At 47.9% G+C, this 23,984-nt stretch overlaps 1 protein-coding gene across 1 annotated transcript; it reads right to left on the bottom strand.

Annotated features, from left to right (window-relative positions):
* Positions 1 to 861: 861 nt before the first annotated feature.
* Positions 862 to 23,148, bottom strand: jmy (junction mediating and regulatory protein, p53 cofactor; the record flags this gene model as incomplete). Its single annotated transcript, XM_080529383.1, has 9 exons — positions 862 to 1,422; positions 1,513 to 1,608; positions 1,973 to 2,047; positions 4,582 to 4,772; positions 5,107 to 5,272; positions 6,172 to 6,341; positions 8,899 to 9,049; positions 15,605 to 15,778; positions 22,270 to 23,148. The coding sequence occupies 9 exons, from the start codon at positions 23,146 to 23,148 to the stop codon at positions 862 to 864; spliced, it is 2,463 nt and encodes an 820-aa protein (XP_080385509.1).
* Positions 23,149 to 23,984: the final 836 nt, after the last annotated feature.

The following is a 23,984-nucleotide window of genomic DNA, read 5'->3' on the forward strand; positions in this document are numbered from 1 at the left end:
GCTTCCATAGGGCGCTCCGTTGGAACGGTGTATTTTTTTTTTTTTATGCTTGTTGTAAATAAAAGTTCTATGATGCATTGAAATGACATTAAACTAAGATAATACGATGGTTATCATAATTTTTCAAATCTTTATTAATAAGTAATTACAGAAAAAGTAAATGACATTTCTGTCATGGCTTCCGCATTTTGGCCGACGAGAGAGTCGGAATCATGTCGGAATCATGTGCTACCAAGCGGACCAATCACAATGCTTACGGTTGCGTAGGCACTGCCGCGTAGTTACATTTTTGGAGAGGTGCGCGTAAACCTACGCAAGCCTATGCCGTCGATTTTACGCAGAAGCATAAATTGGGCTTTAGAGAGTGTCAAGAGACACAGGGTCTCTCTCTCCTGTTGTTTCTCCCCCCCCCCCCCTCTCTCTCTCTCCCCCCACCCACTCATAACTCTCTGTATCCCAGTAAAACTATTATCTTTCATTAAGACGACCCAAAATAAGACACCGGAGCACTCATATAGTCAGTGAAAAGGGGTGAGTGACGTTTCAACTTTTTCGTCTTCCTCAGAGTCGGCAATAAACATGCAGACTATATCAGGGTTCCCACTCTTTTTGAGAAATAATTTTCCAGGAGTTTTTGTTGACAATCCAGGACAGCACTTGCTCGCAAACGGGTCATCTAATGGAAGTGCCCAGGTAATAGTGCCCAGGTAATCGTAATAGAAGGTTATTTTGTCCTCTACTGCTGAGCACCGAAACCCTCAGATCTTAAACTTGGCTGAAGACTTTACTTTTGGAACTCTCTGTATCCTGTCATACGTGGATACTTCAGTTGGATCATGTGTCTCCCCCCCCCTACCTCTCCTAGCGGTCTCCGTTCTCACCTCTCCTCCACTGGGATGAGTCCAGGGACGCCGTCTTCTTCAGCTTCTTCCTGGCCGTGAGCAGCTGGCTGCTGTCGAAGAAGCGTGGGGAGAAGGCGGCCAGGGGGAGCGGGGGGGACTCCTCGGACCCTGGTCTGGTGGGCTGCCGGGGGGGGTGGTGGGCCCGCTCCTCCTCCTCCACCGCCTTGCCGGGCTGGTCCTCAGACGGAGGAGGGGGTGGGGGAGGAGGAGGAGGAGGGGGAGGGGAGGTGAAACGAGTTGAGAGGGGAGGTAGAGAGGAGCAGAGGGCGGCAGGGAGGAGAGACCCGTGGCGGTGGCCCCCCCTCCCGTGTCTGCAGGCGTCGGAGAAGGAGGGAGGCGGGGCGGAGAGCTCTGGGAGGTCCGTGGCGTCGTCCGTCTGCACGCCGGCCGCCTGGGTGTGCGGCTGCTCCGTCCACCCGGTGGGGGAGAGAGGTACTGCGGCGGCTCCTTTCCTCCTGGTGTGAGCCTGGCTCAGACGCAGCCTGTTGTTGGGCTTCAGGGTCACCTGACCTGGGTATCGCTGCACGGGGGTCCAGAAACAACAGCCGGTCACCACCATGTTCACAGGTCGACCTGCCTAGAACCACGTAGTGAAGGAGGGGGCTCTGACCTGTTTGAAGCTGCGTAGTTTGTCCAGGGTTCTCTGTCGTTCCTGACTCACTCTGGTGTTGCTCTCCTCCTCCTCCTCCTCCTCCTCCTGCGGATGCTGCAGACACAAAGACGTAGGGGAATGGGTAGTGGTGGTCTAGAGGATAGTGAGTTGGATTGGTCATCAGAAGTGAGTTCAAATCCCACCAGGGAACACCACCACTAGTGTGCCCTTGAGTAAGGCACTAAGTGCCCTAAGTTACTGCAGGGAGACTGTCCCTGGAATCTCTGATTGTAAGTCGCTTTGGATAAAAGCGTCTGCTAAATGGTTCAAATGTAAAGACAATATGATGAAGACCTAATTTCGTTGCTAAACATCTCAGGATGTACGAAAAGGAAGTTGTTTGCGTCGCAAAACTCACAGTACAGGTTTTTTGGTCACAAGAGGCGGAGTATCGCCTCGACTGGGAAACGGAACACACCTGTTGCAGTGGGTAGTCCTCTTGACTACATTGGCGTTGATGAATCTTCTGGTTGTGATTGACGATACAGAATTCCTAATTCATACAAACAGATACAAACAGGCGTTAGAGCAGACACACACAGTACATTATGACAGCTTTACTTACTACGGGACAACTTTTTTCTCACTTCCTGGACCCAACATAACCTAAAAGGAGAACAATGAGTCATTAGTTACCTTCTTGGTTTTTTGTAATATGATTTTTGGCCATTTCTGCTTTGATGGGATGTACAAATCATGTGACTCCTCGCTCCCCCCCCCGGTGACTCCCTGGCCCACAGACACAAGCTCAAAGACACCCCCTCCTTCTTCTGTTTCTCCGTGTGATGCAGCAGATGAAACAGACCTCACCCTCAAAAGATACTTTGTTATTGGAGACTCGGCGATCAGAAACGTAAGAGGTAAAAAATGACATATCCACTGTCTTCCTAACCTAACGGTCTCAGAAATAACTAAAGATTTGGAAGAGACACTGTCTAAAAATCCAGACACAAAGCGTATTACACGTGGGACAAACCAATTCACGTAAAATGGGCTCACTAGACTTGAGACGTGATTTTATGGAACTTCTCAATAGACTTGACAAGCTTAAGATGTACAACTTAACACTTGGCTCTCTGGTGCGTGCAAACTTAAAGGTCTGAAATGTATTGACCACTGGAACATATTCTGGAGGCAGAGAGACCTATTCAAAAGAGACGGCCTCCACTTAAATAGATCGGGAGAATACATTTAACGAACAACATACCGTATTTTCCGCACTATAAGGCGCACTTAAAAGCCTTTAATTTTAAAAAAAACCAACAGTGCGCCTTAAAATCCGGAGCGCCTTATATATGGATCAATTGGTTAATTGGTTGATCCATACTGGTTGTACACGGCGCTCAAGGCGCTCTGTCAAAATGTTTCAGTACGACTGGTAAACTACAAAGCCGCACCGCTTGCAGCATTACGGTAATCAGTAAACACCGGTACTGATGTGCTTACTCACAGTCCCACACCACAAGACCCCAAGTAAAGAAGACTAAACAGAGTTTCCGAGGGAACAAAGCGAGATGGCCACAGTTACTTAGAGGACAAACTCCAACAGTGGGTTGTTGAACAGAGAGCAGCAAGTAGAAGCGTCTCTACAGTCACTATTCGAATGAAGGCAACAGCGCTAGCACGGGACATGAACATCGATGAATTTCGAGGCGGTCCTTCTTGGTGCTTTCAACTTGAAGTTTTAAAGTACCAACTCGATATAATAAACAACAGTTTAACGATCACTAAACACTCATAATTTGTGTATTGGATTCATTATTCTCGTTTGCCGGAGGCTACCGGTAAGGGAGGGTTGACATACTTTCGTTTTAGCTCGTGTTCAAAAGCAAGAACTGTGTGTTCATCTAGTTATGTGTAGTTATGTGTTTTTAGCATGTCGATGTTCTCCCAGTATGTTGTCATGTTATTAAAATACAGTTGAGACCTTCGTAGCGATGTGTTTTGTTAGCAGCGTTCGTAGCTGTGGCTGCGTTCAGAGTCACTTTTCTCCCATTCAGTGTTTGAGGTGAACCAACATTCAAATACGCCTGTCGTGTTCAATCTTTCTCTGATTTGAATGTATGACACATCATTTGAAAGCTTACAATCTGTAGTTTAAGCATGTGTAAAAACTGAAAAATTACGTTGCACATTTCACCAGGAGCTGTCACATATTGGTTGTTGGTTATAATTGTATAGCCTATTGGTTGTTTTCTGGTGTTGTTTTATTGTTTTGCTCTGTTTGTAGTCTACTTGATGTATTTTTATCAGCTGTTAAATCACCACAGCGGTTAATCCACTAATAGAGATAATACCAGATTGAAAATGCTTGTAGCTAACTACTCTATATCTCGTGGTCGCAGCTATTGCGAATTGCTATTCACGCGAGTCAGCTGTGAATCACCGCAGGTCCTTGACGCTTGTTGCAAAAATGAAGACGAACGGCTGATACTTGAAGTGGAAAAATATACATTTTTGACAGTGGAGCAGGTAGAACGTTGACGGTGACAACGCTCAGGTGGAGCTTGGACAACGGGAAGTTGACACAACACCGATGGAGAGGTGACGCAACGCAGTAGGTGGAGCTTGGGCGTAACGCAACCCCAGTCAAATGTTTGACTGCAGTATTCTATATTCTATTCTATGCGCCTTATAATCCGGTGCGCCCTGTATATGAAAACAGTTCTAAAATAGGCCATTCATTGAAGGTGCGCCTTATAGTGCGGAAAATACGGTACTCTTCAACCTCATAAACTTTGCTCCCCCTTCCCTCGATGCTCTTGAACCAACTGAAAGGCCTACAACGCAGGATTCTTCAGACTCAGCACAGCCAGCTGAATTGTTTACAGTGGATAAACTCCAGGTCTCCCCACAGTCCTGCGACTCATCACAGCCTACAGTAAAGGGCCCTCCAAACTCATCACAGCCTACAGTAAAGGGCCCTCCAAACTCATCACAGCTGGCTAAAATGCGCACTGCAGATGACCTCTCAGTCTCCCCACGTGCATCACAACTGCCTAAACTGTGCTCCACAGTCGCCTTTACCTTCTTGTTTTTGAGGTAGGCTTTCTTGGCTGTGATGCGGCCCCTCCGGGCCTCCAGCTGTCTGGTCCTCTGCTGCAGCAGGCCCAGCTCCTCCCTGAGGGAAGGCAGGGGGGCCCCGGGGGGGTCCTCCACACCCTGCATGGCGTCAGGGCTCTCGTACGCGTCGTAGTACACCACCTCCTCCTGCCTCTCTGGGGGTCGGATGGATGCGGATAGACACAGACAGACAGAGACAGAGACACACACACACAGACACAGACACACACACAGAGACAGAGACACACACACACACACACGCACACACACACACACACACACACACACACACACACACAATGAGGTGTGGATCACCGTCTCAAGGCTCTAATCCCCAAAACATGTTCTAAGGATAAAGAACCGTCTTTTCTGAATGTCACCATTTAACACAGCAGAATATCTTTAAAAAAACACTGTTGGTTCTGTTGGCCTTGGACAACAGACAGAGGGGTGGTGGGGGGTAGAGAGACGGTCCACCTGGACCCTCACCTGTCATCTGCCTGCGGAGGCTCTGCAGCTGTCCCGTCAGCAGCAGCTCCTCACACCGCAGCACCTCCGCCTGGATGTCGTACAGCTGCAGCTGCAGCTCGTAGTACAGCGCCTCCATCTGGTCCAGACGCTGCATGGCATCCTCCCCGCCCTGCAGGCCCCGCATCTGAGGGGAGGGAGGGGGGAGACACACACACACACACACACACACGCACACACACACACACACATCATGTTGACTAGCCGCCACCACAACAGGACCGACTCCTGGTTCTCTGGTCTCAGTTCTACCGGGGGGGTTCCCTCCTTGGGCTGAAGACTGAAGGATTGAGTCGGTCGGTTCTCCTCAGAAAGAGTGTGGAGTGCTGGTGGTACCAGCCCAACAGCTCCAGACTCAGATTCTGTTTAATTGTAATTGACAGAGTACGAGGACGACCAAACGCAGTTGGCCATCTAACCAGATAGTAGCTAACTGTACATACACACCCGAACACCCATAGAAATTTTAACACATTACACCAATCCTGAGATCCCTGGCTACCAGTCTCTCAGAGAATTGAATTCAAAACATACAAATCACAAAATGGTCTTGGACCAAAATACATATCAGATCTCCTCCCACCCCATATTCCCGCAAGGTCCCTAAGGTCAGCTGAGACTAATCAGCTAATAATTCCAAGAGTAAAAACAAAACATGGTGCAGCAGCTTTCAGTCACGCTGCTGCATGCTCCTGGAACAAACTCCCGGAAGAAATCAAACAGGCCCAAAAATATTTAAATCTAAGCTAAAAACCTTCATGTTTTGCACCAGTTATGATTAAACACAAACACTTCTATCAATGTATTTTTTCCATTAACTATTGTCTTATTAAATGTTTTATCTATTTACTCCTTATATTTGCTTTTATTCATTGTAATTTTTATTTTCTTACTATGCTCCTCTTGCTGTATTTTTAAATAATGTATGTAAAGCACAAATATACAAATAAACTTGCCTTGCCATGCCTATGTACAGTTAGGGTGTATATATACAGTTAGGGTGTGTATGTACAGTGTGTTGCGTACCTCCTCTCTCAGGCTGTGCTTCCTCTGTTCCAGACAGATCTCCTTGGCCCTCATCAGCTGCAGAGTCTCCTTGGAGACGGCGTACTGCAGCCTCTCCATGCGCTCCACCGCCGCCGCCCACGCCGCGTTGCCGAACTTCTTCTGGTCGGCGCGCATGCGCTCGTACACGGCTGGGACACACACACACACACACACACACAAACAAAAAGGTCAGGTTTTACATGCATAGATGCACACAAACACATGGTAAACAGTGCACACACGTGCATCAAATAAGGTTAAACAAGTGCACACACACACACACACACACACACACACACATGCAAACAAAAGCTGACAAATAAACATTACACACAGAGTTAACAAAATACACAATGTTGGTGTTGTGGGATTGTTGCAGACATGTGTTTCAGGTTTACACAGCCGTGGGTTGGCCAGTGTGGAGCTCCAGGAGAGTTGAACCAGAGATGGTTCAGGATTAAGAGAATGCTGTTGGGAGAGCTTAGATAAAGCAGTAGGCTGCGTATTAAGCCTGGGGATTAGAGTGTGAGGAGGCTGGTTTAACTCCGTGGTGCTTCTCTGTGTCTGAAGCTTGATATGAACGCTACAAACGGAACAGCCCAAGGCCCACTGGAGACCATCAGAACAGAATAGTATGTCTGTTTTTTTCGAGATTGGCAGTGAAAATATAATATACATATATTACAATATTATGATGACATATGTGACATAATGGGGGGTTGGGGGTGGGGTTAACCAGCTATTGTTACCGCCCATTACCTGGCTGTGCCAAGGTGTGAAAAAGAACCAAATCGATACGCATGTCGTCTTCAATTCTTTTCCGATTTCAATGTATGACATCATTTGAAAGCTAACAATCTGTTCGTTTCAGCATATGAAAAAAAAGAAAGAAAAGAAAAATGACTTCGGCACCTGGTTGGTGAAAACACTGGCTGGTGACTATTTACCTTCATTGCATACAGTTGTACCTTTCTGTGTTTGTGTTGCAGTGTGACTGTTGGTGTGTCCGTCTACGGGTGGTTTGAGTTACAGTGTGACTGTTGGTGTGTCCGGCTACGGGTGGTGTGTGTTACAGTGTGACTGTTGGTGTGTCTGTCTACGGGTGGTGTGTGTTACAGTGTGACTGTTGGTGTGTCTGTCTACGGGTGGTTTTGTTACAGTGTGACTGTTGGTGTGTCCGTCTACGGGTGGTTTATGTTACAGTGTGTGTGACTGTTGGTGTGTCCGTCTACGGGTGGTGTGTGTTGCAGTGTGACTGTTGGTGTGTCCGTCTACAGGTAGTGTGTGTTGCAGTGTGACTGTTGGTGTGTCCGTCTACAGGTGGTGTGTGTTGCAGTGTGACTGTTGGTGTGTCCGTCTACAGGTGGTGTGTGTTGCAGTGTGACTGTTGGTGTGTCCGTCTACAGGTAGTGTGTGTTGCAGTGTGACTGTTGGTGTGTCCGTCTACGGGAACTTGTCTCGCGCTATTGTTTAGCCTGCATGGGTAACGTTACTGTCAAGTCAGCCTTGTCAGTCAGTCACTAGGTAACGTATGCTAGCCTACTCACCATGGCTGTCAGTCAGTCACTAGGTAACGTATGCTAGCCTTCTCACCATGGCTGGTGAAAAACTTTAGACGGGATACTGTCATTGGCCTTCCTTGTTATTACCAGGCAGTGACAGTCTATGGCTGCAAAAGGCACGGTCGCCCCTAAGCTTTAGCAAATATATTGTGGTTTACTTAATACTGTTCAGCACTTGAGGTTACATTCAATGCATGACTTGTGCTATAGGCTAAATACAATGATTAAAGCGGCAAGTAGCAAGTGTGCGCATCAAAGGCATTAGGCACGTAACATCCATGCTGTATAAACACATGACAACCGTCCGTTATTTCCCAAACTTTGCCCGAACCCCCTGCGAGGACCCGGGGAACAACGGCACGCTCCCCGCGGCTGCTATCAGACTGGCCGCGGGAGTGAGTGTTGAGGGAGAGAGGAGACGGCAACCCTCGCTCGCCATAGACTGTATCCCTACTCGTCTCTCCTGAGCTCGGTTGTAACGTGAACCGTGGAATACGGGATATGTTATGCTTTACAGTAATTCCCCAAATGACCAGAAAAGGAAGTTAGATTTGTCGCTGGTCGCTTTTGACTAATTAAGTCGCCAAGGGGCTCTGGAAGTTGGCAACACTGGGAGTGCGTTCTTTAAACTTGAATACGTTAATGAAAGGTGCTGATTGGCCGAAAAGGAATTGCTCTTTCTTAAGGACCCGGATTATGGCCAGAGATATGTGCCACTAGAATCTGAATTTGAATTACTGACTTAAAATGTCCTAAAAATACAACAAAATCTAAGTTAAAGTGATTACAGTGTGTTTTATTGGCATAAAAAAAAATGTTAATTCTCGCGATAATATCGTGGATCGCGATTATTTTGCCCACGATAATCGTGACATGACATTTTCTAATCATCCCACCCTTAGTTGCAGTGTGATTGTTGGTATGTCCGTCTACGGGTGGTTTGTGTTACAGTGTGACTGTTGGTGTGTCCGTCTACGGGTGGTTTGTGTTACAGTGTGACTGTTGGTGTGTCCGTCTACGGGTGGTTTGTGTTACAGTGTGATTGTTGGTGTGTCCGTCTACGGGTGGTTTGTGTTACAGTGTGACTGTTGGTGTGTCCGTCTACGGGTGGTTTGTGTGGCGTGCGGCTCTACAGCAGCGGTACCTTTCTGTGCGCGTGCCGTGGTCTCGAAGAACTTGACGGTGAGGTCCTGTATGGAGAGCACCGCGGCGTGGGCCTTCCTCTGCCACTCCTCGTCCTCTCGCCTCAGGCTCGCCACGCGCCGGGGGCCCAGACGCTCCGTCTCCAAGGAGATCTGAGGGGTCACCAGGTCAAACCAAGTCAATATTAAATATCCCACAGTGATGACGGTAAAGATACAATAACATTTTTAAAAAACAGCCACATCAACTATGTTGCCACAAATGCATTTCTTCTGTAAAAGTCAAACTGTGAAACTGTGAAGTTTGAAAGGTCCATTAAGGGTGAACCAGTCAAGTAAGATGATCCTTGTCCTAGTCACCAAGGCCCAATCCCATTTCTTTTCTTTTTTTTTACCCTACCCCTCTTTTTCAGCTTGCCCCTCGGTACAGAGTTACAAGGAGCAATGGTTATAATCTTCACCTAGGGCTAAATTGTAAGGACAAGGGGTGTATTGGGATTGGGCCCAAGTCTCTGAGGAAGTACCTCACCTGCCCTGTGTAATACCTGTCAGAAACAGCAGGTGGCGGTGTAGTGATGAGGGACATGCCCAGACATGTGTATGCACATTATAGTCACAATAACCCATTATGTCCAACTGTATCTCTGACCTGTAGAACACAACAGAATGTTCCAGAGTCAAGACTCCAGCAACTCTCCACGTCTGCAGTTGACTAGGAAAATGTCTGAAGGCTACTGTAGGTCTTTGTCACAAACCAGCCCCTTGACAGTTGATGAGCTTGTCAGGGACAGCAGAAGAATATTCTGTGTGTTTTCTGAGAGCCGCACCTCCGGAGCAGCTGGAACAAAATGTACGAGTAGCCGAGCTCCCAACAAGTTAATGTCTTAACGTGAAACAGATGTAGTCTGTAGGCGCTCTCACACACAAACACACAGAGAGAATGCGCAAAGGCAATCAACAGGAAGCCTCATGAGACCTCATTTCAACAGATTGTTTGCCGAGTGTGTGTGTGAGTGGGGAAGGGAGTTTGAGGGAGTCCGGGTAGTTAGACATGACCTCACTGCTTAGGTATCTCTTCAAAAGAGGGGATATTGGCTCTCTGCAGTAGAGGGTGAAAGAGTGTTCCCCAATAAGAGACACACATCCTTTCTTTGCAATAATGGAAACAGCTGTAGAACGATGTTCATCGTTTGGAACCGAGAAGTTAACACTCAAATAAATGTAGATATGTAATATATAAATAAATACATAAATAAATGTGTCATAAATCATAAATTAGCTCTGGACTGATTAAATGGTATGATATTATCTTGGTATATTTGTTCAATTAAAACGCATAATAATACACATGTAAATATGTGGACGTATGATGTCACACAGCCTTTGTATCATCCTAGCCTAGTGAGTCAGCCACCTGGTGAGCCCCCCCCCTACCCCCCTCACACACTCACACACACACACACACACCCCCACCCCCGCTGTCACTTCCTGGTGACACCCTATCTCAGACACCCTATCCATGACCCAATCCCTGGCTGATGAATAATACACCACTGTCTCTACAGGAGCACACCACACCAACCATTCACCTCTATTAACCTCCGCTACGGAGAGAGAGAGAGAGAGAGAGAGAGAGAGAGAGACAGACAGAGAGAGAGATGGGGGGGGGGGGGGGGGGGCAGAGAAACAACAGGAGAGAGAAACCCTGTGTCTCTTGACACTCTCTAAGCAACAGCTGGTGACAAAACACAGAGGCGTCAGAAAGCACAGAGGAATAGCAGTAATGAGGTCTGTTTCCCAGGGGTCAGGGACCTGAGATAACCACAGATCAGTCCCTGTCACGCCTCTCATCTGACTGCTTTAAAACAGCCATCCATCTCACACCCGCCCACTGGTTCAGCCAGGTCAGCACTCGTTCTGAAGGAGGCTTGAGAGAGTTCATGAGGTCCAGTGAGCAGAGAGATGTAATATCTGATCTGAGTCGAGCTTTAGTGCCTGGAGAATAATCCCAAAAATAAGAGACCAGAGTCATGAAAATGTCTGTGCTAATATCTTGCGACACAATCATTAACCTATGCCCTCAGAACCCTGGCGGGCCTGGCTTTTCCACTACCGCTTGTTTACACACCCCTTAATTATTATGCTACTCTCTCATTATACATCTACATACCTCAAGACCTTGTAACTGTACATATCATATTAATATTCATTTCAGGTATATTTATTTATGTATACGCCTGTAATACCTTATACTGTAATACCATCTACTGTGTACAATATCATGTATTTCGCAGGTTAGATGCCAAACTACATTGAATGAATGAATGGTCTTTATAGATAGATAGATAGATAGATAGATAGATAGATAGATAGATAGATAGATAGATAGATAGATAGATAGACTTTATTTGTCATTGCTACAGTACAGGTACCAAACAACGAAATTTAGGAGGGGAGGCTCCCCTGGTGTTTAGGAAAGGAAAAAGAAACACATTTTAGAAAAAGCATAGATGCATAAAATCACAAGAAGGTAAGGAGCTGGTTTACATCAATAAAGGCTATGTACACAATCCACTGTACTATACTGCACAGATAGTCAACTAGGGTTGTCATATTGCACAAGAAAGTATTTTTTCACATTATTTTAAAGTGTCACAGTTTGCAGGCTTGAAAATGTACATGTTTGTGCCTCAGCACTAGCTGCCATACAATCCGTCCGGACTGTCCTGGGCCCAGAACTTAGGCCTTTTCTGTGTTCAGGGCCTTGACGGCCCTGTGGTAGAAGCTGTCCTTCAGTCTGTTTGTCTTAGCGGCCGGGGTCCTGTACCTCCTGTTCGAGGGCAGCTTGACAAAGTGTTCGTGCCCAGGGTGGGTCGGGTCCTTGGAGATCTTGGAGGCCCTCCTGAGACAGCGTGTTTTGTACAGCTCCTCCAGAGAGGGGAGGGGGGCGCCGGTGATCTTCTGTGCTGTTCTCACGACTCTCTGTAGCTCGTTTCTCTCCGCTGTTGTGCAGCTGTGGAACCAGTTGGAGATGCCGAAGGTGAGGATGCTCTCCACTGCGCCGTGGTAGAAGGCCACCAGTATCTCCTTCTTGTTGTGTTGTTTCTTGAGGCATCTCAGGGTGTATAGCCGCTGTTGTGCCCTCTTGATGGTGCCTTTAGTGTTGTCCTTCCAGGCCAGGTCATCCCGCATGTTGTGTCCCAGGAATCGGAGGGATTGTCATTGATTGTCATTGATTGTCATTGATATAGTATAGGTACCAAACAACGAAATTTGGGAGGGGGAATTTTATACATTCCGTTGTCCCAGTACTCTATGCAATGACAGTAAAGTAGAATCTAATCTAATCCACCACGTCAAATGTCAAGCCTTATCTCCAGGGCTGTGGCAGGGCTCCGTCTCTCTGGGGAGGATGAAGAGGTGCCAACGACTAACCACAACACACCAGATCCGTTCCCTACCCTCGACATGTGAAGTCAAGTAAGCAGCCTTGAGAAGCGATGGTTCTCGAGCCTAATGGCCCATAGGAGCAGAAGCCTATCTCCTGTTTCCGTAGCGCGAGGCGGCTTGATGGATGAGTGCTGAGTGCCAAGCAGGGAGGCGTCGGGTACCGTTTTTATAGTCTATTGGTATGACTCCGGCCGGGGATCGAACTCACGACCTCCCGGTCTCAGGGCGGACACTGTAACCACAAGGCCGCTTGGCTGGTATGGCTGCATGTGAAGAGGGGGATCGTAATAGTCATCCTAGTCATCCGTTCACTGGAATATCCGTGTTCAATAGAAACCTGTGAAACTAGTCATCTGATTCCCTGGGGGGGGGGGGGGGGGGGGCGAGCCGCTCCTAACACGTGTAATAATGGATGTGAAACTGTAACTGGGGGTCATGTTGTGTTGTACCTCCGCCCTACGGCGCATACCTGCCACATGTTACAGAAACCACATCACTTATTCATACGTGCCCTCTGACCCCCCCCCCCCCCCTCCCCTTCAGGCAACAGGATACCCACACTGCACTGCTTCGACACACGAGAGGGGCACCGTCCCACAATGCTCCGTTCACCCTATACCGTGCTTCCCTTTGTCCCTGACCCTACTTCGCTCCGTCGTTCGTTCATCTTAGTCGTCCATTGTCTCGCTCGCCTGCTCTGCTTGGCGTGTTCCCCGGGGGGGGGGGGTTATTAGTCAGGTGAGGTGAAAGGGTCAGATCGTTTGTCGATAGAGATTTGCAATGCAGATAGGGCGCAGTCGACAATCTCTTAATAACCATATAGGTCGACAGCTTTTTCATGACTTCATGACTTGCATCCTGAGGAGGTGCCTTGCTTTACACTTCAGCCTGAGGTGTGTGTGTGTGTGTGTGTGTGTGTGTGTGTGTGTGTGTGTATTCACACTTGCAGGTGAGGAGGACTTGAGAAGACGGCTGTCACTTCAGCAGGTCGACGACAACTGGAAACCTTCTCTCTCTCTCTCTCTCCCCCCCCCCCCCCCCACCCCCCCCACGGGAGTCACTTCTCACCTCGCCACCATCTCACCCGCGACAATTCACATCAAACAATCCAAATCATATGGAAATACAGCATCCTCCCTCCTCCTCCTCCTCCTCCTCCTCCTCCCTCTCTCTCTCAGCGAGACTCTGCCAGCTGCATACAGTGGTCTATGTACTTGGGCATCAGCCTCCTGACACAGCAGTTAGGTGAGCCATCACCAGCCCAGTCTGGGTACTGAGCCTATTTGCATACAGCTTTGTTTGTTTTCAGCCGTTTGGTTTCCCCCCTCAGGGCAACAGGTGTTTAGGCAGGAAAAGATCCTTATCAAATGGAACTCCAACTCCCAGGGATCCTGTTAGTGCCATTCTAGCACAGAGCTGAGGAAGCCTTTTTGATTGTTGAAGAATCCCATTTTTATTGTTAAAAGATGTCGTAGCAGTCTCCGCCAAGTAAACCGTTTCAAAGACACGTGCCCTACCCTGAGGGAAACCTATGCAACTTCATACTGTAAGTTTTTTTTTTTTTTTTTTTTTACAATACAATACACACTTCTTAGCCAGCCTGGGAACTTTATCCAACATTTGCATGGGAGGCAGGCTTACTGAAGCACAGCATTGATGGCTACAGGTTTGGGACATCTGGCAGGCTTGTCTAGAGGAAAGCAGATCTGTGAAGCAGGTTTACAACACTGGCAGGATTACCAGGCGAGCACAGATATCTTACTGCACAATGCTGGCAGGACAACTAAACGAGCCCAGAACGCCAGCTGCCCATAGCAGTAGCATGAATTCACCCTTACACACTGATCCTGGGTCAGTTTGGGTCATTTTCCACCCCAATGGTTACGACTGAGATTAGGGGGAAGGTAATCGGATCCTAGAAGTGTGCTTTAGGGCACAACTTTGACTCAGAACCTAATAATGCTGCACTGTGTTGAGAGAAGACTCTCTCCTGCACACGGCCATCTGTGAGGGTGACCGGCGCCGCAGACGAGCATGCTGGGTAAGGAATGTGGTGTGGAGAAAAACAAACATGGGGAAATCTGCCCTATCACCATGACAGAGGCCAGAGGCTCAGGAAACACTACTGACACACACACACACACACACACACACACATACACACACACCAGAGAAAGTACTGAGACACACACACACACACACACACACACACACCTCAACACACCAGAGAAAGTACTGACACACACACATACACACATACACACACACACACCTCAACACACCAGAGAAAGTACTGACACGTACTGACACACACACACACACACACACACACACACACACACACAACACACACACACCTCAACACACCAGAGAAAGTACTGACACACACACACACACACACACAACACACACACACCTCCAACACACCAGAGAAAGTACTGACACGTACTGACACACACACACACACACACACACACACACACCTCCAACACACCAGAGAAACTACTGACACACACACACACACACACACACACACACACACCTTAACATATGAACTCAGCCAACACAACGGCTGTGTACGTGTTTGGTGTCAGAGGACAGTATGTTAACAGTAAGTATGAAAACAGCAGAGCAACACACATTCATTACCCTCAACACAAGCCACAGCAGACCAGTAGCATGGAGGGGGGAGGCTGGAATAATACTTATGCTGTTTGTTAAGCTGCTCTGGGTGGGTGGGTGGGGGGGGATGGGGGGCTGATCCCCTGCTCCGGTTGGCCCTCCTCAGCCCCCCAGACACAGACGACTACTGGACCTCCTCCACAGCCCAGCTAGCTACGGAGGCTAACGCTAACATGGTTAGTTAGCAAGGGTTGCCCTCGGCGGCCCCACCGCGGGGGCATTGGGAGGGCAGCATGCTGTCAAAACAGTGTCCTTCTAGGCCCACCCCTCACCCCCTGACCCTGGCCTCAGTCACAGACAGCACACACACTCAAAGGAGATCCACTCAGATCCAAGACACCCATTCCATCTAAACTCATTTTCGTAAGATTTTAAAAAGTAAAAAAAAGAAGAAAGAAAAAACACTTTCCCATAAAACCCATCACAGCAGACCAGTTAGAGGTGTGTGTGTGTGTGTGTGTCTCTGGGTGTGTCTTGTGTGGTGCATCTGTGTGTGTGTATCTCTGTGTGTGTGTGTCTGTCTGTGTGTGTGTGTGTGTGTGTGTGTGTCTCTGTGTGTGTGTGTGTGTGTGTTACCTTGATCTGCTGCCTCCTCAGCATGGCCAGCTCCCTCATGTCTCTGAAGGGCTGCAGCAGGTAGTGGTAGAGCAGGGTGGCCCCCTCCCCCAGCGCCCCCAGGGCCTGCTCCTCCTCTGGGTACAGCTGCAGCAGCTCCACCATGCTGCCCAGGGCCCGGTGGTGCTCCAGGAGCTGGACACACACAGGGTCACACACACACACACACACATACACACACACACACAGAGACACACACACACACACACACACAACACCACACCAGACACACACACACAGAGACACAGAGACACACACACACAAAACACCACACCAGACACACACACACACACACACACACACACACACACACACAGACACAGACAGACACAGACACAGACACAGACACAGACAGACACACACACACACACACACACACAAGTTGAAATCATCATGTGTGTGTTTGTCGACTCATGGAAAAATAAGTCACAACCAACAAAGATATGACAGGACATGTGACAGAACAACGGCCACAGTGCTGTAATGTTGGAGGCTGTCGTCCCAACCCAGACCTGACTACAGGATCACGTTCTGTGCAGTGTGGTGAGACTGGTGTTTTTTTATTCACTGGAGAAACTGGATGCGTGGTGGTCACGGCCCAAGCCCATGTTATAATGGTTAACTAAACAAAGAGCTCTTTCAGCAGCTAGATCCCCCCTAAAAAAAAACATAATTTACCAAAAGTTACAGTACTGGTAAAATGAGATGGTGTGTGTGTGTGTGTGTGTGTGTGTGTGTGTGTGTGTGGCCCAAAAACCCTCATTCTCTCAAACTTTCACAGAGAGAATACATAACCTCCACCAACTACCGCTGATGGAGAACATATGTCCAGGACGCACAAGTCTATCATTGTTTCCAAGACAACACTATCAAATCAACCATTGTCCGTGCCTCTCCAGAACCACTTGCTCCGACTCATACAGTACAATAATTCCCCCTCAGTTCTCCCTAGGATAACACTGAAGGGGTGAATGTATCACCACCAGCCCGACCGGGCTCCTGAGCCAGGGAATAAAAGCTCTGCTCTTCTCTGCTGGGGAGTGAGAGCCGTATATATGAATAGGGCCGCTTATGTTAACCCTAGGCTAGGCTTTTCCATAGCCCTCCGGTCCCACTGGGGACCAGGGCCAGACACTGCTCGATTCAGCCTCAGACACTGCTCCCGCTGTTTACCTTGGCCCAGGGTCTCCCTGGTAACCACAGGCCAACCCTGCACCGACTCTCGACCCCCTGAGCAAGGAACCGGGAAACCCCTTAGCAGAGTGGTGGTGGTGGGGCTGGATGGGAGTTGGGCCTGGTGCGCGTGCGGAGCTCTGTCGTCAAGCCAAGTTACGTTTAGAATCTCAGCCTTGGTTCGTACAGAGTTGCGCTCGATTTAGCGTGCATGGTGTAATTGGAGTGATAGAATAGTCCCAAAAAGTGCAAAAACTCCAAGTCTGTGCACACGTCAGATACTTCACACAGGCCTGTGTTCTACCTGCCTCACTCCACAGTCCTCCAGTGGTGAGGCGACACTTGGAAAACATGGAAAATAGTGGCTCTAGTGACATCATTTCCCTTTGACCTCTGTCCAGCTGTGATTCAACGCAGGGGGCGGTTTTGGGTAATTGCTGCCCTTGGGGCATAGTGAGTCATGTGTGTGTGTGTTCTCAACCTCAAAGCTCACAAAGCACTACAGGGATTGGCTCTCTCACACAAATGTGAGTAGCAACAAACTTCTGATTGGATGAATCAGGAAACACTGACCCACCATTGTCTGGCCATATCATGTAGGCCTATTTTGTCAGAGGGGTAACACTGACAAAGCACAGGGCTTGAGTGAGCAGTTACAGCACGACCGTTAGCCGTTAGCCTGGGTGGACCCGTCCACTTCAGCCCGATAGTCAGGCCTAACTCAGTTGTTCACCCACAGGTTGGCAGTGTTAAAGCTGGGCCCAGTCCAAGAGTATATTTTTCTCTCTGACTGTAATGCCGGTTTGTCTGGCAGGAAACACCCTCCCCAACTATGACGTAGGCAGCAGTTCTTCCTCTGGGAGCACACATCACTTGAGTCAGCTGGGAGATATTTATGAGCTACATAAAACCAGACTGTCATTACAACATAAGTTGAGATGATGAAAAGGGCAGCAATCCCTCCGACAGAGCAATAGATTTAAGGGTGGTGGGGGGACGACGACGACGACGACATGTGACCAAATAGTGTGTGTGTGTGTGTGTGTGTGTGTGTGTGTTTTCACTTCATCAGCTCTAGTGTCAATGTCAAATTATGTATCTGAGACCTTGCATACAATTCTCATCCCCTGAAACAAGGCCCAGTGTAAGCCTGGGTTTGTTCTAGGGGTGGGCATCAATGATCGACGATCGATAATTGATCGATAAGGATCTTGATCGATCACAAAATATTTTGCTCGATAATCATTATTAATATTATTATTTTTATTATTATTATATAGATTATTATTTTTAATAATAATAATAATGGAAATTAGTTTGTCCACGTGTCACCAGATTGCATTCGTCTCTCACCCCTGAACATGTTAACATGATCATCTTTCTGAACAAGAACCAGTAGGCCTGCCGCCTACAGTCTCTCGCTGGAGTTTAAATTTAAGTTAAGCTGGACGCTCTTAAGGACACTAACGTTTTCAGTCATCCTCCTATTTGTGAGTACCAGTTTTTTTACTGCTCCTATGGTGAGTTACTTATTTTCTATATTTTTATTTATAACGTAAAATGTGGAAAATTTAAGCTACTCACTGCCTTGTTTAAGAGGATTGTTATCTGACTGTAGTGTCTAGTTTGAATGTGAATGAATGAATGTGTGCAATAGCAACACAAATAAAGTTTTTTCCCGAAGGATGATAAAAAAAGCTTATCGATAAATCGATAATTGATCGTTAATTCTTACGATTATCGAAAAAGAAATGTTGAACGTTTGCCCAGCCCTAGTTTGTTCCCACTATGAGCGCCCTATGATGTGTGAACGACTGGCGTACCCCTGCAGGTCCGGCCTGCACACACACACCTTCCATGACCTTTGACCCAATTGTGGGCACAGGGGGCAGGTGGCCCAGGTAGTCTTGTGCATGTCAGCTAATTTCAGCTAATCCTGAGGCTGTGAAGCTATTGAGAGGCCCAATGCCTAATTCACCGTGACTTTCTCCCTCTCTGTCTGTGTGTGTGTGTGTGTGTGTGTGTGTGTGTGGGGAGAGAGGGTGAGACAGTGTTGTGACCAATCAACGGTCTGCAGTGTCACACGTCACACACAGCCTGGCAAAAAGTACCTTTCGCTACCCCTTCCGAAGCGTAGCTAAATCGGCCCGGCTCGGCCCGGCTCTGTTGGCAGTGGAGAAAGCAAAACATACCGGGCTCACGCGGTACGGTACGGTAGTGGAAAAGTTCCATAAATCCTTTCAGAAATACAGGCAAGAGGCTCAGACAGACCCACAGCAACTAGGTCTCGGGTTTTATAGGCAAGCCACTCGTGTGTAGAACACAGAGACGAAGTCTAACTTTTACTTACAGTACTATAAACAGCCAGACAGACTGAAACACCACACAGTTAAAAGATGAGTGGAAGTGGCCCGGGGCGGCCCAGTGGTCTAGCACCACGGCCTACAGATCACACATTATGTCCATGACCGGTATGGGTTCAAACCCGACCCCTGCCCTCCTGACATACCCTCTCCTCCTGTTTTTCTCTACTGTCTCCAATAATAACTGAAAAATACGAGAGTGGGACTACTACTAAATAACCGTCAACCAAAGAAAGTGAATGAAATTGTATCTTGGGCAACACAGAAATGATAGACTAAGGAGAGCCATTGAAGAGGGCTGAATATAAAGAAAGGACTAGGCAGTAGGTTTGAGGGGAAACTCAGTTTTAATTATACGTGCCTAGATGACTTTTACCGACAGGGAGTTTCCATCTTACCTTTAACTCTTTCTATGCCACACAGAAGCCCAGGCATGTATGCATTCTACCTTCATCAGACCTTTCTTTCTTAGATAAATATAATCTATAACATGAATGTAGATTTTTGTCTAATTTCGATAGCGTTGTTACGAGGCGTGATCGGTCAAACGAGAGAAAGTCATTGCTCATTGGCAGCCATTAAATTAATTTGCTCCTCGCTGTCCCCAGAACCAGACTGCACACTGTGGGTGACAAAGCTTTCTCCTCTGCTGCTCCTCCCCTGTGGAATGCCCCCCCCCGCTCCCCCGTGTCAGAGCTGCCCCCCCCCCTCCCCCATAGTGTCAGAGCTCCCCCCCCCCCCCCCCCCCCATAGTGTCAGAGCTGCTGACAGTGTTGACTCTTTAAAGACCTTGCTAAAAACTCACTTCAGTTCAAGCAGCCTTCTAATAGGGCTGTATGTTATGCATCTTCTGTTTTTTAGTTTTTTTCTTATTCTTATGTAACACGCTTTGAGTCCATAAGATAATGATAATAATAATAACTAGACTGTGGACAACACTTAATTATTATTATTATTATTATACTGATTTCCCGTAATTAGAATTCAGTTATTGTTTATGTTGTGTGCCTTATCAGCTTCGGTTTAGGCCAACGGTTAAAGAATAACTACAGACATGGTAAATGACAATACACTCATCATTCCTATGCAATTCATAACGGAAACAGGACCATACATGAAACAGGACCATGCATAAATATCACGTAGGGTCAGGTATAGTTTTGCCAAGTACTTAGGCTATTCTTTTGCCTATTTGCCGTTGGTATCAAGGCACAGGGCTGGGGGTTGTTGTGATAAGGATGCACTTAAAACACTGATTCTCTGTTTTTGTGGGATTCACACAGTCAGCCGGGAGGCCTGGGAACATCTGCCACTCTGTCAACAGACGTCACCTCGCGCCACGGCTGAGGTTGGGAGTTCTGCTGAGGAACATTCTGCCGTGACATTCTTAGCGCCCCGCAGGCGTACAGTCAGAGCCATTGTGTGTCCTGGGCTGCTGCTCTGCCTGTCCCTCTCCACCGACCCACACTAACACACAATGGCCTTCCCTCCCCGGCTCGGCCTTCTCTTTATTCCACTGTATTCGATCACTGAGGTGCTAACCCGTTCTCCCGGAGGAGACATGTGGTGTGCTTGTTTCTTGGTTTAGCGTTAGGTGTGGTGCCTTGTGCCTGCTTGGTCCCAAAGACCATCAGCTAGCTACCATCACTGACCCAAGGCTTTCTCCTTCTTCAACATACATGTACTGTACACCTCCCAGTAAACACCCACCTCCTACACTCACATCACTGTCTCTGAAAACTGTCAAATTAGGCATTACCCTACTTGTTTAGTACAAGCTTCAATTACCTGCAGTATGAAAAACTGTGAGCCGATCATCTCGGTCTAGACACAAGGAAGTGCCCACGCTTGACAGAGTCAAGCAAGGTCACCATGGCAACAAGCACACGCCAGATGTAATTATCTACAACATTATTATCATTAGGATTTACAAGACTTCAGATACAAGTAGGATACTTGGAGTCAATTCATTCTAGATTTCAAATGTTTTATAAATGTGATATGACAGAGAACAATGTGGAATGAATGTTAATGTGCAATAATGTTTTTGGCATAAAGTGTAGGGCTAAGTGGGCAAAAATATTGTCAGCAGAAGCAATATACCCTCTGAAAAGAATTGTGAATTAAATGCTCTTTCACACTGGCTAGGGCCTGGCCCTGCATAAGCAGCTGTTTTGTGGTTTGTGACTCAAACAGAGTGCTGAGAAGACAGAGAGACAGGGAACATTTAAGACAGAGAGAGGGAGTGAATGTGAAATACTGAGAAATAGCAGTAATACTTTGACACCTTACTCCACCCTATATGCTCAAAAACACTCAAATAATTCTGATAACAGTGGGTCCTAGTAGGCTACCATAAGGAAAGTTGCCCCTCCACCCTAATAGCCACTGGCCTATAACATGCCACATTCCATCATTTGTTGCTGGGAGTTTTGGTGCAAATGTGACACCCATTAACATTCTAATCCCAAATAACTTGCAGAACTGTATCTAGCCTAGGCCCTATGGCTCTAATGAAGCCCCCTCCCCACTTCCGTATGGCTGTAACCACTGACTCTCTTCCCTTACTGAGCCAACTGGAGTGTCAGGCCAGCCCAGACCAGATCATATTACAGGCCTGTGAATGTGTAGCAACAGATGGCAGCTCAGAGGCTTAGGGAAACAAAGGGAAAGGTAGAGGCGAGAGAGGACCATGTGGTCGAGTGCTCCTGACATGACATGTACTTTGGACCTGATCAGCTGTGGTCAGGGCTCAGGGTGTAGCCCACATGTGAACTGAAGCCTGACCAAAAAACCAAGAGTGGTCAAAAATGTTGCAAGTACCAAGATATTCCCCTTTCCTTACAGAGGCATTTTCTAACTTGTGCTAAACGAAGGTTGTAAGGCTAGGCTAGATTCTCCAGAAGCCACTAATTAGAGTGTGTGAAAATACCCAAAGACTGCAGAGCTGCAGTGCACCAACTACCCTGCATTAGGATTCACAGAGCCTCAAATTAAAACCAATACTGCTGTCGTGTAGTTTCTGGGGGGCCAGTTGAAAACAATGTGAAAGTCTAAATAAGTGCTGCAAACCACAATCATTCAGTTTACCTCTTGGAGACGTTTCTTGGCCCTCTGTAGAGCATCTTCGTATCCTTTCTGTCTCAACTCGCTCAGACTCTCGTAGTACTCTTCTGTGTCGTCGCTCTCGGTGAACAGCACCTGGGAGAGGATCTTCCATCCGCAGGTGTCAAGGGCATGACCTAAGTATACCTGCAGCTGGTAACACAAGGCATCTGTCTCCCGTTGCGAGACCTCTGGGGCCCCGAAAACCACCGTCCACACCCCGGACTGTCCCTCGGGGAACGGGGGTAGACAGGGCTCCAGGTCCGAGTTGACGGCGCATAGCTGGACATGGGCTGCCCTGACGTCCTGGAAGGAGAACAGCCCAGCCCAGCTGAAGTCCTCTCGGCTGCCGCTCTCCTCCTCGGGGTCGCCGACCTCTGGGGAACTCGGTGCCCCGGGGACATCTACCAGTTCCAAGATCTCGATGTCCGTCATCTTGACGGACACGATGTCCCAAGACCCCAGTGTTTTACCAACATGCTCAGCTGGCCTAGAAGTACCCACCACGGGCGTCCTTTCTCCAGTGGGACTCTTTATTATGTGTTTTACCTTCGGGATAACGTGAGACCCAACTTTACCCATGGCGCATATGTCATCATTTCTTTTGGTAGGACTTCTGAGAGGAGTCGGATGGTGTGTCTCCCCCTCGGGGGACGCCAGGTCGCAGTCGGTCGCCTCCAGGAGCGAATCCCGACCCGCGGCTCGTCTCTGTACGGTTCTGTCGTGGCAGGTGATGGCGAACTTTCCCTCGATCTCGTTCCACGCGACAATGAAAACAAATTTGTGCTTTTCCTTTTCGTCGAAAACATTCGGTCGCACGGCCACCCAGTCAGACTCCACAGACTCCTCCATGGTGAATGACATCTCATCCAGCCAGTAACAAACGGAGCTGGCGAAGCTTACCCAAATATCCCGTGCCAGTCGGGAGTCCGACGGTGAGGCTAAAAGACGATCAAGCCAAGAAGATTAAAGTGAAAAACCCCAAAGGCTTGACTAACAAGCTTTGTTTACAATCTCGACAGTTGTAGGAGTAGGTTTCCTCTGAGTCAGACATTGGGTTCGAGTGAATGTTCAATTACTCGCCTACGTCCATATGAACAATAACAATCGTGAAAAACGAAAAAGGTCGCCTTCGTTAGGTAGGTATTTCACATGTCATTTCTCCACCTGTTTCCCTCACCTGCCTGATACGAGCGGCTGGCTCCTTTGTGCGTTTACAGACAATGCAGCCTCGCGGTTCCCATGGTCACGTGTGAAGATCTGTTTACAAGCAGTAAAAGGTTGAGAGCACTGCTGCTGTCAGAGGAGGGCTTTAACACGAACCCCTACCCCCTTCAGACAAGATTCAAGTCGTTCCTCGACTCTCGCGAAATAACGACAGGCATAATTGCTACCATTTCAGTCGCTTTATTCCTTTCGATAATGTGCTATGTTGTTGTTGTTGTTGTTGTTGTTGACAGTGTTCGGGGCTGACCATCTTCTCCGTTTCTGAGGTTCAACACAACTGCGAAGTGTTGTCTCTGACGTAGTGGTTCTAGAGGAGCGTAAACATCTGCACGTGGGACACGCAACGGACGTGGTGACGCAAGGGGGGCCGTACGGAATTAAAGGACGTGTTTACCCGAAATCCATTTTCATGTGCATTTCTAGTCAACCCACGGATACATACCGTATCGTCTCGAACTATCATCATTTCAGAT

The sequence above is a fragment of the Nansenia antarctica genome (assembly GCF_963989245.1).
Source record: "Nansenia antarctica genome assembly, chromosome: 4".
Lineage (NCBI taxonomy): Eukaryota > Metazoa > Chordata > Actinopteri > Argentiniformes > Microstomatidae > Nansenia > Nansenia antarctica.